General features: G+C 49.9%; 1 protein-coding gene across 8 annotated transcripts in view; it reads right to left on the bottom strand.

The window, feature by feature from the left end:
• The window catches only part of LOC140425604 (copine-4), a 620,467-nt gene that overhangs the window by 51,734 nt on the left and 555,372 nt on the right, over nucleotides 1-13,361 (bottom strand). For all 8 annotated transcript variants that reach the window (XM_072510092.1, XM_072510095.1, XM_072510097.1 and 5 more), the window contains 2 exons: nucleotides 6,775-6,908; nucleotides 5,291-5,345 (listed from right to left, as the gene is read on the bottom strand). In XM_072510092.1, coding sequence (XP_072366193.1) covers nucleotides 5,291-5,345; nucleotides 6,775-6,908 — 189 coding nt within the window. The remainder of the gene's footprint in view (nucleotides 1-5,290; nucleotides 5,346-6,774; nucleotides 6,909-13,361) is intronic.

Raw genomic sequence — 13,361 nt, 5'->3', positions numbered from 1 at the left:
TCATTCCGTGCCTGCCCACTTCCATCCCTGAGTCAGATGAGGACCAAAGCCCCACCTGAAATCTCCTCATAAGCCTCCTGTACAGTGTGCAGGTAGTGCACCCCCATTACCAGCCTGAGGTGCATGGACTGTCATATTGGTATAGCCAAGAGAAAGGTGTCCAAGACCCTGCCTGAAACAGGCGTTATATGCTTTTCTTATGCATACAAGGGGTCAGTTTGAGGGCCCCCTGTGGGCTAGTCCATAGTGGCCAGTGTTTGCAGCGCTCAGAGAAATCAGGCCTTCATGCAGCTTAACAAAGGGATTCCTTAAAATAATAATAATCTTTATTGTCACCATTAGGCTTACATTAACACTGCAATGAAGTTACTGTGAAAATCCCCTTGTCGCCACATTCCGGCGTCTGTTCGGGTTCACAGAGGGAGAATTCAGAATGTCCAATTCACCTGACACGTCTTTTGGGACTTGCGGGAGGAAACCGGAGCCCCCGGAGGAAACCCACGCAGACACGGGGAGAACGTGCAGACTCCGCACAGACTGTGAACCAAGCCGGGAATCGAACCGGGGACTCTGGAGCTGTGAAGCAACAGTGCTACCTACTGTGCTACTCCATTGAAAAGGTGAGCATTGAAAAAAATGCTTGAACGTGGGACCGGGAACTGGAAGAGGATTGCTCGTTCCAATCCTGCATTGAAAAATAAATCCTGCTGTGGACTAACCCAACACCACCACCCCCGTCTCCAATCCCTACTGCCCTCCCTCCCCAATCACTCCCTCCCTCCACAATCCTTTAACCCCTAATTGAGGGTGGCTGCTGGCAAAACATCGACGCTCCTCCTTACAATCCACCCCTTTGACCTCGCCGTTAGCTGAACGTTCTAAAAATCTTGGGATCCTCTCGTCTTGGCAGCCAATTTCCTGTTTGCCTTGGGAGGATTTCCTTTCGTCCAAACGTGTTAAATAAAAGCAGGATTCTGTTACAGTTGAAGTGACTCGCGCGTTGATTCTAACGCTGTGGCTTCTGCAAGTTTCTGAGTAGATAGTCCGAGGAATATCTTTGCCAAAAAGAAAAAGGAAGTGGGCGAGATGTGCAGAGGCAGGGAGCGAAGCAGAAAGTGAGACGCAGCAAAGCGTGGACAGATCGGCTGGGCTGCAATAGATAATGAGATTCATTGGATGGGCAGCAATAGGCAGCTTGGGTAGTGGAGCAGATAATGAAAGCGGTGAGTCAGGCGGCAGCTCCACGTGCTACATATTCACGACCCAGAGCTAGAAACTCGGCCACATAGCACCAGCTGGCTGGAGGGAGGCCGGGCTGCCACAAGGCCGATCGGCTGCACCCCGCGGCCTCCGCCCAACGCTGCTGGGTCCTCTTGCTGAATGCGAAGGCAGCAGCGTGGGATCCACTTGGCCACCTGCTTCCAGGGTGCAGATGAGGCGGGGAGGTCGAGTGTGCGTGCTTCCCACCGCGATCAGAACGAACACGGGCAGGTCATGAATCATGACCATTCTGTACGCAAATAAACAAGGGACGCGATTCTCCGACCCCCCACCGGGTCGGAGAATCGCCGGGAGCTGGCGTGAATCCCGCCCCCGCCGTGTCCCGAATTCTTTGCCACTAGAGATTCAGCGAGGGCGGGAATCGCGCCGCGCCGGTCGGCGGGCTCCCCCCGGCGATTCTCCGGCCCGCGATGGGCCGAAGTCCAGCCGCTGTCAACCCTCGCCAGCCGGCGTGGATTGAACCACTTACCTTACCAGCGGGAGCAGACGGCGCAGGCCGGCTCCAGGGTCCTGGGGGTAGCGCGGGGCAACGGTGGCCTGGCCCGCGATCGGGACCCACCGATCGGCGGGCGGGCCTGTGCCGTGGTGGAACTCTTTTTCTTCCGCCTTCACCATGGTCTTCACTATGGCGGAGGCGGAAGAGACCCCCTCCACTGCGCATGCGCGGGGATACCGTGAGCAGCCGCTGACGCTCCCGCGCATGCGTCGCCCGGCGAAGTCCTTTCGGCGCCGGCTGGCGTGGCGCCAAAGGTCTTTCCCGCCTGCAGGCGGAGCGGAAATCACTCTGGTGCGGGCCTAGCCCCTCAGGGTGAAGGCTTGGCCCCTAAAGGTGCGGAGAATTCCGCATCTTTGGGGCGGCCCGACGCCGGTGTGGTTCACGCCACTCCTTCCCGCCGGGACCCCCCGCCCCGCCAGGTAGGAGAGAATCCCGGCCCAGGTAACCAAACGTATAGCTCTAATAGTTGTTGGGCCAGCTCTGAAATCTATCAGCTCTAAACAAACTCTTCATTCTGTACCATTTAGATTCTTGTCTTGCTCTTCCCCAATATGCATTTTCAATACATTAATGCTCTAATTAGTCAATTAAAATGTTAAATCCTTATTATTTTTTGCTACAGCCTAAAGGTTGGAGGTTGTGCATCTTGTAGTTCTGTCTACGATCTCGAAGTAGATCTGGGAGTATGAACGCAGTGGAGTCAGAGAGCACAGTCAAAAATTACAGAAGAATTTAGATTGTCTGTGTAATTGTCAAGACATTCTACATGTAAATTTATTAATTAGATATACTTTAGAAAAGCAAACACCTCAGGGTGTAAATTAAGAAAGCTCATAGCTGAAAGAACCTCTGTGCTCAAAGTGTGAGACACTTGGAATAATTTACAGGGTGGGTACCTGGGGTAGAAGCATTAGGGACCCTTGTGTACAGAGAGACTAAAATAATGGACAAGGCCAAATTGACCACCATTGTGTTGCTCCCGGCCCGATTTAGGTCATTAAAGTTGATGGAAACAAATCAGGATTGACCCACAAACAGGAAAAGTGAAAATTCACTCCAGTCCCCTCTGAATTTATGATAAGCAGCGTTGATGTTAGGTTAATTGTATTGTTCAGGTTAATGACGAATAGGTGCAGGGTATTGACTGACATGATGCGCGCATGAAGAGGAACTGCTGGGTGGGTTATTATGGGTTGGTTTACTGTAAATAAACCAACCATCAAGAAAGAGATTCGTGCCTAGTTTCAAACTTTAGCATCTGGCTTGGGGTCCAATTACCAAGCAAGTATCATCTTTTATTTCTTACATACATTTTGAGAAGAAAGGCACAGAAGAGGGCCCTTCTGCTAGAGTCCTGGATCTGAACACCTCCCCGCCAACTGCAGCAGTCCCCATGCTATAATATACTCTAACGAGCGTTGATTGGCGTAAGGCGGGACCTCTGCCTTCACCTGGGTGGAAGTCCCACCTTGGGGGAGACGCCAGTTAATCAGATTGGCGGTAAGCTCTCCAGTTCCTCCAGACATAGTGCCGCAGTGGCCAGAAGAGGCAATGCAGGAAGGTGCCTGAAACTAAGTCCCGGGATCCCCAGAGGATAGGTAAATTTGGAGGTGGAGGGGTGGGGGGGGGGGGGGGGGGGGGGGTGGGGGGGGGGGGGGGCTGAGGGTGGGGGGGGGGGGTGGGGGGCAGTTGCCAGAGGGGCAAGCGGGGTCTTGAAGGATAAGCCAGGGTGGGAGTGCTGGAGGGACGGAGGTCTGGAGGTCACCAGGCCCTCAGGGGAACTCGCCCCATCAGAAGAGGCCTTCTGGTGGAGGTTCACCCCCCCCCCCCCCCCCTCCCCTCCCCTCCACCCCACCCCCACATCCCACGACTCCCTGCCGGTTTCAAACCTTTTTTTATCTTGGCCTTCCGCCCTCTTAACTGTTATCCGCCCACCAACCTACAAAATTGAAGCTGGGCGGGAAGAGGCCCTTAATTGGACATTAGGTGGCCACTTAAATGCCTTAAATGGGGCAAGGACAGGCTTCTCCCCCGAGGCCTTGCCCACCTTAGCATAAAATCACAACCAGGTTGGGGGTGGGTGGGAACCCAAAGGGAATACTATTCATGCAATTTCATACTATCCCCCCCATCCCCTCCTCAGAACCCACCTCCGGGGAGGGGAGCATCAAATTCTGGCCATGAAAACAATGGACGCAATAGTAACACATTGAAACCCCACCTCCGGTGAGGGACAACTTGTATTGGCATTTGTGAGATGTGCCAGGAGCACCGTGTACCGTTTTGGTCACCTGACTTAAGGAAGGACATAACTGCATCGGAAACTGTTCAGAGAACTTTCACCCGGCTGATTCCTGGGATGAAGGGGTTGTCAGATGAGAAAATGCTGAGCAGGTTGGGGCCTGCACCCATTAAGGTTTGGAAGACTGGGAGGTGATCTTGTTGAAACATATAGGGCGCGATTCTCTGATACTGAGGCTAAGTGTTGACGCTGTCGTAAACGGCGTTGCATTTCCCGACGGCGTCAACGTGGCCTCAGGAGCAGCAATTCTGACCCTTACAGGGGGCCAGCACGGCACTGGAGAGACCCACGCCGCTCCAGCTGCCGATCCTGGCGCCAGACGGGCCCCGCGGGTCTCCGCATGCGCAGTGGACCGGCGCGATTTCTGCGTAAGCGCGGTGGCTCCCTTCTCCGCGCCGGCCCCGAGGCAGCATGGCGTAGGGCTACAGGACCAGGGGGACCGCGCCGTGCCTATGGCGCCGATTCTCCGCTCTCCCGAGAATCGCGTCCCGGCGCCAGAGCGACGTGGCGGGATTCGCACGTCCCCCCCCCGGGGATTCTCCGACCCGGCACGGGCTCGTAGAATCCCGCACAGATATTCTGACAGGGCTTGACAGGGTGGATGCAGAGAGGGTGTTTCATCTCATGGAGCAATTTGGAACTGGGGGCCCAGTCTAAAAATAAGGGGGCTCCCATTGAAGATGGAGATGAGGAAGATTTACCTCTCTCTCAGAGGGTGTCTTTGGAACTCTATTCCCCAGAGGGCCGATCACTGAACATATCCAAGGGTGAGTTAGAGAGATCTTTCGAGGCTTATGGGAGAGACAGGCTGGAAAGTGGAGTCAAGACCACAACCAGATCAAGCACGATCCTATTGAAAGGCAGCGCAGGCTCGAGGGGCCGAATGGCCTCCTCCTGCTCCTGTTCCTTGTGTTCTTATAAAGGCACCCATGTGGATTGTATAAATTGAGCAATTTTGCAGGAGTGGCTGGTAGATTCTGTAAAAGTCGCATCAAACATTAAAAAAAATTATAAACCAGCGAGTATTTCTTTCCACATAAACAGGCAGATATCCTGGGTAGAAAGTGTGAAGAGGAGAGAGCCCCTTTTCACATTATCCTGCCACATTCATCACGTGCACAGGTCAACAGACAGTAACGACGGGATGGTTTATGGTCAGAAATGGTAAAGAAACGTAAACAACCGCGGCGCCGATTCCTGATGACGCTCACTTTCGAATCAGGTGGTATCCTGGCTCCAAATCCAAAGGCGGGGAACATTTTGTCACTGAAATGAAATGAAAGCAATATTAATCGTCGCAGCAAACGTACAGACTCCCGGTGAGATCTTTCGAAAGTTAAATACACGCGTGAAATTATTTATTTTGCGGGGAGGGAAAAGAATGGGAAGTTACTTTACGTTAAACAGCACACTTCCTCTTGTGCTTCCTGTGACTTAGTTTTTTTTAAAAGTAGCATTAGTGCTTTAAGATATAATGGTCACTAAAAGCACTGATGGCACATTGGTCACGTGCATCACTCCACATTTCAGCATCAAAAGAATGTGCCAAATGAACTTCATGTTCAAAACAAAAACAAAACACTATATCAATAGAATATAGTTCAGGGGCTGACATTGTATACAGAAACCATGGGCAGGATTTTATATTTTGGGTCATCAGGATCAAGTAAGTGAAGGGTAGGAAGTTTCTTCCGTGTAGTTCATACAACGAAACTCATGGTCGTACAGGACTCGAGCATTGCTGAAAAAGAACACCTTGTTGAAGCTTTTCTTCTTGCACTCATCAGGTCAATCACAAGGATACTAATGTCAGATGAATCCACAACTCCATTCCACACAGTGTAACATTGTTGTTTCCCATGACATTGGTGTCCTTGTGATTGACCTGATGAATGCGAGAAGGAAAGTTTCGACAAAATGTTTTTTCAATTAAACTTACTGCAACAACCCCCCGCGCCCCCATACACACCCCATCAGATTTGGGATCGAAAGAGATACTCAGTGGAATTCTCCGTCGGCTGGATCCTCTGGTCCGCCGGCTGTTCACCCACGCCCGCGGGTTTCCCGACGCCGTCAGGTGGACACAATGGGAAACGCCATTGGCCGGCTGCGGGAGCCGAGAACCCCCACTGCCGGTGGGGACGCACCCCGGCGGAACACGTGGCTGGCGGGACTGGAAAATCTGGCCCACTATCTCTCAGGAATAAGACGGAGTGGATTTTTATTATTTTAAATCAGATTTGAATTCCTACGCTGCGTAGTGCTGTTTGAAGGCTGCAAAGCAGCAAATTCCTCAGTCGTGCGCTGAAGGTCTGCTTCATTTTACGTATGAGATTTATGCTGCTATGTCTGGAAGAGAATGCTGGTGACAGAACAAACCGCTGTCATCTGTTGACAGTCAGCCTGGTGGACATCTTGCAAAAGCATAGCATCTGATCGTCGGACCAGAATGCCACTCCAGGAGAAAGAGTCGCCAAAACGTTTTCTCACTGAAGCAGCACCTCTTTGAACAAAGTAAGGCCTACTTTCCCTGGCAGAGGTGACAGATTTTAAGCAAGGTTCCAGTTTAATGCCACGTAGATGCGGCTGGGCAGTGAATGCAAGTCTGCCTCACTTTGACGTCTGCCTGTTATTAAAATAGCTGTCCCCGACAGTTCTAACTGACACCGACCAGCTGTGTCCGTGTTGGCCTTACCTGTCATAGTCCTGGCAGATCTCGCCCACAGCTACCAGTGCTTTCAGGTATTCATTAGGTTGGTACGGGTGGATATAGTGGAGGGAGCAGCTGTTTCTCGGATCGCCGTTGGAAGCTGTGAAATCTATCGCGACCTGGAGAGCAAACGCACACAGACACACATGGCCGTAACTAGCCTTTTAGACATGACATTGATAAATCCGAACAAGGGGTTCAGGAGAAACCTCTTTATCCAGAGGGGTGGTGAGAATGAGGGCCTTGGGAGCAGTTGAGTGGTTATAGATACGTTGGAGGGGAAACTGGATAGAGAATGAGGGATGAAATGACATACTGAGATGATGGCAGGCGGGAGGAGGCTAAACTGGAGTGCAAACATCAGCGTAGGACAACTGGGTCATAGATCATAGAATTTACAGTGCAGAAGGAGGCCATTAAGCCTATCGAGTCCACACCGGCCCTTGGAAAGAGCATCCTAGATAAGTCCCTACCTGCCCCCTATCCCCACACGTCCACCCTATCCCCGTAACCCCCCACCTAACCATTTTTGGACACTAAGGGCAATTTAGCATAGCCAATCCACCTAACCTGTACATCTTTTGACTGTAGGAGGAAACCGGAGCACCCGGAGGAAACCCACGCAGACACAGGGAGAACGTGCAGACTCCGCACAGACAGTGACCCAAGCTGAGAATCGAACCTGGGACCCTGGAGCTGTGAAGCAACGGTGCTAACCTCTGTGCTACCGTGCTGGCCCATAGTCAATTGGCCTGTGCTGTTATCATGATCTAATTCCTTGTTGATGTGAGGGACCACAGATTACCCAGTAGGGCACTGCCATGTTTGTGCACAGGTGATGTGAATATTGCCTGAGATGCCGCATGATCCACTGGAGGAGATGTTGCTCTTGACGATCTTGTGGATCAGGAAACCGGGGTTACTGCCAGAATTCTCAAGTGCTGGTGAGGGGAGGGTGACAGAGTGGTGACCTTACTGGACTAGTAATGCAGAGGCCTGGACTAATACTCAGGAAACATGAATTTCAATCCCACCACATCTGCTGAGTGAATTTAATTAATTCATAATCTGGGATAAAATGTTAGTCTCATTAATATTGATCAGGAAACTACACGATTGATGTAAAAATCCATCTGGTTCACTAAAGCCCTTCAGTGAAGGAAATCTGCTGCCCTTATATGGTCTGGCTTACAGGTAACTCTAGCAATCTGGTTTACTCTGAATTGGCCTCGAAAACCACTTTAGGGATGGACAATAATTGACGGCCTCGTCAGCAATGCAAACATCCTAGGTGTTGTGTTCAATTGTGCCGTGTTCGATTATGTTAGTCCGGTAACTGATCTTTGCTCACTGTGCTTGCTTGGTTAGGCCTGGGTGTTGACTCAGAGCTAAAGTAAGCAGGCACAGAAAGACATACGGCTGGATTCCTCCGCCCTGCCCGCTGCACGAATGCCACGGGCGAGACGTGGACAATGGAGAAGTGAATTGACCTCGGGCGGGATTCTCTGGAGACCGGGCGGATGTGGCCGGAGAATCCCGCCCATAGAAACTGAGCTTTAAACATTGGTGCAGACATTTTGTGATTGCAGAGATATTTTAAAGGACTGTAAATAAACCTGCTGCACACTTAGAAGCTCTTGTGATCTCTGCATAGCTCCAAGATATGTCAAATATACAATAAATCAGTGAATGTACAACACCATTTATAAATAAAAGAAACATCTACAGCAAGGGAGGGTTAAAAGTCACCTTGTATTTCATATCATAGCACTGCGGCTAATAGCACAATTCAATAAAATATATTTTCCTTTGACTAGCTTTCATTGGTGCAAATTAAAGTCAAATTGTGTGATAAAGTAATTTTGAATCAGTTAATATCCCAACATGAACACTCAAAGTCAATAATTTCCCTTTGTATTTTTGGTACACAATTCCTAAATGGTTCCAATGCCCTGCACAGCGTATACCACTGGAATAGTGTATATATGTGTGTCTGTGTATATGTGTGTGTCTGTGTATATGTGTGTGTTTGTGTATATATGTGTGCATTTGTGTATATGTGTGTTTGTGTATATGTGTGTTTGTGTACATATGTGTGCGTTTGTGTATATATGTGTGTCTGTGTATATGTGTGTGTTTGTGTGTATGTGTGTGTTTGTGTATATGTGTGTGTTTGTGTATATGTGTGTTTGTGTATATGTGTGTTTGTGTACATATGTGTGCGTTTGTGTATATATGTGTGTCTGTGTATATGTGTGTGTTTGTGTATATGTGTGTGTTTGTGTATATGTGTGTGTTTGTGTATATATGTGTGTTTGTGTATATGTGTGCTTGTGTATATGTGTGTGTTTGTGTATATATGTGTGTTTGTGTGTATGTGTGTGTTTGTGTATATTTGTGTTTGTGTATATGTGTGTGTTTGTGTATATATGTGTGTTTGTGTATATGTTTGTGTATATGGGCAGCACGGTAGCACAGTGGTTAGCACTGTTGCTTTACAGTGTCAGGGTCACAGGTTCGATTCCCGGCTTGTGTCACTGTCTGTGCGGAGTTTGCACGTTCTCCCCGTGTCTGCGTGGGTTTCCTTCGGGTGCTCCCATTTCCTCCCACAAGTCCCGAAAGACGTGCTGTTAGGTGAATTGGACATTCTGAATTCTCGCTCCGTGTACCCTGAACAGGCGCCGGGATGTGGTGACTAGGGGCTTTTCACAGTAACTTCATTGCAGTGTTAATGTAAGCCTACTTGTGACTCTAAAGATTATTAATTAATGAATTAATGTGTGTGTGTGTATATATGTGTGTCTTTGTGTGTATATGTGTGTGTATATGTATGTTTGTGTATATATGTGTATTTGTGTATATATGTGTGTTTATGTATATATGTGTGTTTGTGTATATATGTGTGTTTGTGTATATGTGTGTGTTTGTGTGTATGTGTGTGTTTGTGTATATGTGTGTTTGTGTGTATGAGTCGCAAAAAGTTGGTTTTCAGGTGCAACAGGTGATTAAGAAGGCAAATGGAATTTTGTCCTTCATTGTTAGAGGGATGGAGTTTAAGACTAGGGAGGTTCTGCTGCAATTGTATAAGGTGTTAGTGAGGCCACACCTGGAGTATTGTGTTCAGTTTTGGTCTCCTTACTTGAGACAGGACGTACTGGCACTGGAGGGAGTGCAGAGGAGATTCACTAGGTTAATCCCAGAGCTGAAGGGGTTGGATTACGAGGAGAGGTTAAGTAGACTGGGACTGTACTCGTTGGAATTTAGAAGGATGAGGGGGGATCTTATAGAAACATATAAGATTATGAAGGGAATAGATAGGATAGATGCGGGCAGGTTGTTTCCACTGGCGGGTGAAAGCAGAACTAGAGGGCATAGCCTCAAAATAAGGGGAAGTAGATACAGGACTGAGTTTAGGAGGAACTTCTTCACCCAAAGGGTTGTGAATCTATGGAATTCCTTGCCCAGTGAAGCAGTAGAGGCTCCTTCATTAAATGTTTTTAAGATAAAGATAGATAGTTTTTTGAAGAATAAAGGGATTAAGGGTTATGGTGATCGGGCCGGAAAGTGGAGCTGAGTCCACAAAAGATCAGCCATGATCTCATTGAATGGTGGAGCAGGCTCGAGGGGCCAGATGGCCTACTCCTGCTCCTAGTTCTTATGTTCTTATGTGTGTGTTTGTGTGTATGTGTGTTTGTGTATGTGTGTGTCTGTTTGAGTGTATATGTTTGTATGCGTATGTGCATATGTGTTTGTGCGGACATGCGTATATGTCTATGATGTCTATGTGGAACTATGTGGAGTCAGAATGGTTACAGATCAGAAGGCCACTCGGTCCGTCATGTTTGTGCCAGCTCTCTGCAACAGCAACTCACAAAGCCCCCCCCCCACCCCCCACCACCCCCTCAAGCCGTCACACCCCCCTCAAGCCCTCACACCCCAGCCACATGACCCTTCAAATATTTACCCTGTAGATTCTCTTTTGAAATTGACTCTGCCACCACCACCACACTCTCAGGCAGTTCCTTCCAGATCCTAACCACTCACTGCATAAAATATCTCTGCTCATGATACCGTTGACTCTTTTTTTCCAATCACTTTAAATCGGCATCCTCTGTTAATCCACCTTTATGCCAGTGGAATGTGTTTCTGTCTATCTATTCTGTCCAGACCCCTTTCGATTTTGGACACCTCAATCAAACCTCCTCCTAATCCTCTCTTCTCTAATGAGAACCGTCTCAGTTTGGCCATTCTATCCTCTCAACTGACAAACTGTTAATCTTCTCTGCGCCCTCTCTAATGCCTTCACACCTGATAGCATCGCACAATGTCATGTCGGAAGACATTTTATCTTTCTAATTTGACTACAAAACAACAGCTGAACCAAACTCCCAATACTGTCGTTTCCTGATCTATTCGTCTCAGGTCGGTGTCCCATTGTACAGTCCAGTCTTCACTGGGTGGCTGATGTCTTACCGGACACGGAGCACCCTCAACGTTAGCTTCCCTTCACGTTCTGGGGCCTCTCGGGTCTGCTCCTGATCTGCTCCTGATACATCTCAATGCCTGAAGTTCAGACTCCAGCTCTTTTGCCTTATTTAACTGGCTATGTTTCAAGTGTAGAAATTGTGGTGAACGTATTGCTACTACAATTCACCACTGTATTGTATTGTATTATGTTGATGCCCTTGTGGGCTCTGCCTGTGGCTCCGCCCCCTCGGGGGAGGTATGTAGATCTGCAGCCTGTAGGCAGCACTCAGTACAGGGCAGTCGCAGGCAGGCACAGATCTAGCTTATTAAAACCCCTTTTCACTTCTACTAATCGCCTCGTGTGAATTGATGGTCGGATCAATTTAATAAGCTAGATCTGTGCCTGCCTGCGACTGCTCTATACTGAGTGCCGCCTACAGGCTGCAGATTTATATACCACCCCCGAGGGGGCGGAGCCACAGGCGGAGCCCACAAGGACATCAACATAATACAATACAATACAGTGGTGAATTGTAGTAGCAATACGTTCACCACAGAAATATAATTCGACTGCTATCTGTGCTTAACTTAAATAGTTTAACCAGCTGAGCTATAAAGGGCTGGGTTGCCATGGTTACCTGAAGATTCCTGGGGCCTTTTCGTGACCTCGCACACTGTTCGGACGAACCAGTTTCTGACAGTGTGTCATGCGGCCGCCTCAGGCAAGCGGGTTCCAAATTAAAATGTCTATCGGTGTCACCCCCAGCCCCCGATCATTGACGTCTAACCAGGCCTTGGGCTCACCAGTGGGGCGAGGCTCCGAGGGTACCTCCGAAACAGAGTTACAGGATGATCCCAGCTGGAATTCACTGAACAACCGAGTATTTTGCTGCCTAGTTTGGCAGAAGAGTTGTCAGTGCCCAGATCTTTCAACCCGTCTCTTTCACATCGCACCCTCTCCCTGCGGCTCGACATCAAATGTTGTCCGATGACCACTCCTGTGAAGCGTCTTGATTACTTTACAGGTGCTATATAAATGCAAGTTGCTATTGTTGCCATGGCCAGCTTTAGGGCCTGCTAGCTGTAGATACTTGGGAAGAGTAACTACCACATTGTCCTCACTTCCTCCACGAGAGACTCAGGGGAAGGCACTGATGCGAGTCGCCTGGACAGGTGGAGGACAACCTGTCAATCCATCACCACAGCCAACATCCAGCAGGGATGCTGAATGTACAGCGTCAACACTGGGTTCATGTAGCACTTTCCAAATAATAAAATCCACAGAGTCACTTCCAAAGGAGCATTCGGAAACAGAATTTGACGCCAAGCCGGATGAGGTGAAATTGGTCAGAGAGGTAGGTTTTAAAGAGCGTCTTCAAGGAGAAAAGTGGGATAGACAGGTGGGGAAGTTCAGGAAGGGAAATACGCAGTATAGGCGCTCAGCAGCTGCAGGCCTGCCTGTCAATGGTGCAGTGATTTAAATCGGTGATACACGAGAGGCCAGGATAAGGCTGTAAGTTGTAGCAAACTCATCAAAGGACCAAAAATGAACTAGACACGTTGGAAAAGGACATTCCATTTGAAAAGGACAGATTGCTGTACAAACCATGGGCGGGATTCTCCGACCCCCCGCCAGGTCGGAGAATCGGCGGGGGTTGGCGTGAATCCCGCCCCCGCCGTTGCCGAATTCTCCGGCACCGGATATTCGGCGGGGGCGGGAATCGCGCTGCGCCGGTCGGCGGGCCTCCCCCCCCCCCCCCGGCGATTCTCCGGCCCGCAATGGGCCGAAGACCCGCTGCTGAAGTGCCTGTCCCGCCGGCGAGGTTCAAACCACCTCTCTTCCCAGCGGGACTAGGCGGCGCGGGCGGGCTCCGGGGTCCTGAGGAGGGGGGGCGCGGGGCGATCTGGTCCCCGGGGGTGCCCCCACGGTGGCCTGGCCCATGATCGGGGCCCACCGCTCCGCGGGCGGGCCTATGCCGTGGGGGCACTCTGTTCCCTCCGCCTCGGCCGACGCGGAAGAGACACCCCCCCCCCGCACATGCGCGGGGATGATGTCTGCAGCCGCTGACGCTCCCGCGCATGCGCGGACTTCCGCCGCCCGGCGA

The sequence above is a fragment of the Scyliorhinus torazame genome, chromosome 6 (genome assembly GCF_047496885.1).
Source record: "Scyliorhinus torazame isolate Kashiwa2021f chromosome 6, sScyTor2.1, whole genome shotgun sequence".
Taxonomy (NCBI): Eukaryota; Metazoa; Chordata; class Chondrichthyes; order Carcharhiniformes; family Scyliorhinidae; genus Scyliorhinus; species Scyliorhinus torazame.
Note: the sequence above shows the minus strand (reverse complement) of the source record. Positions and strands in the feature narration are given on the sequence as shown.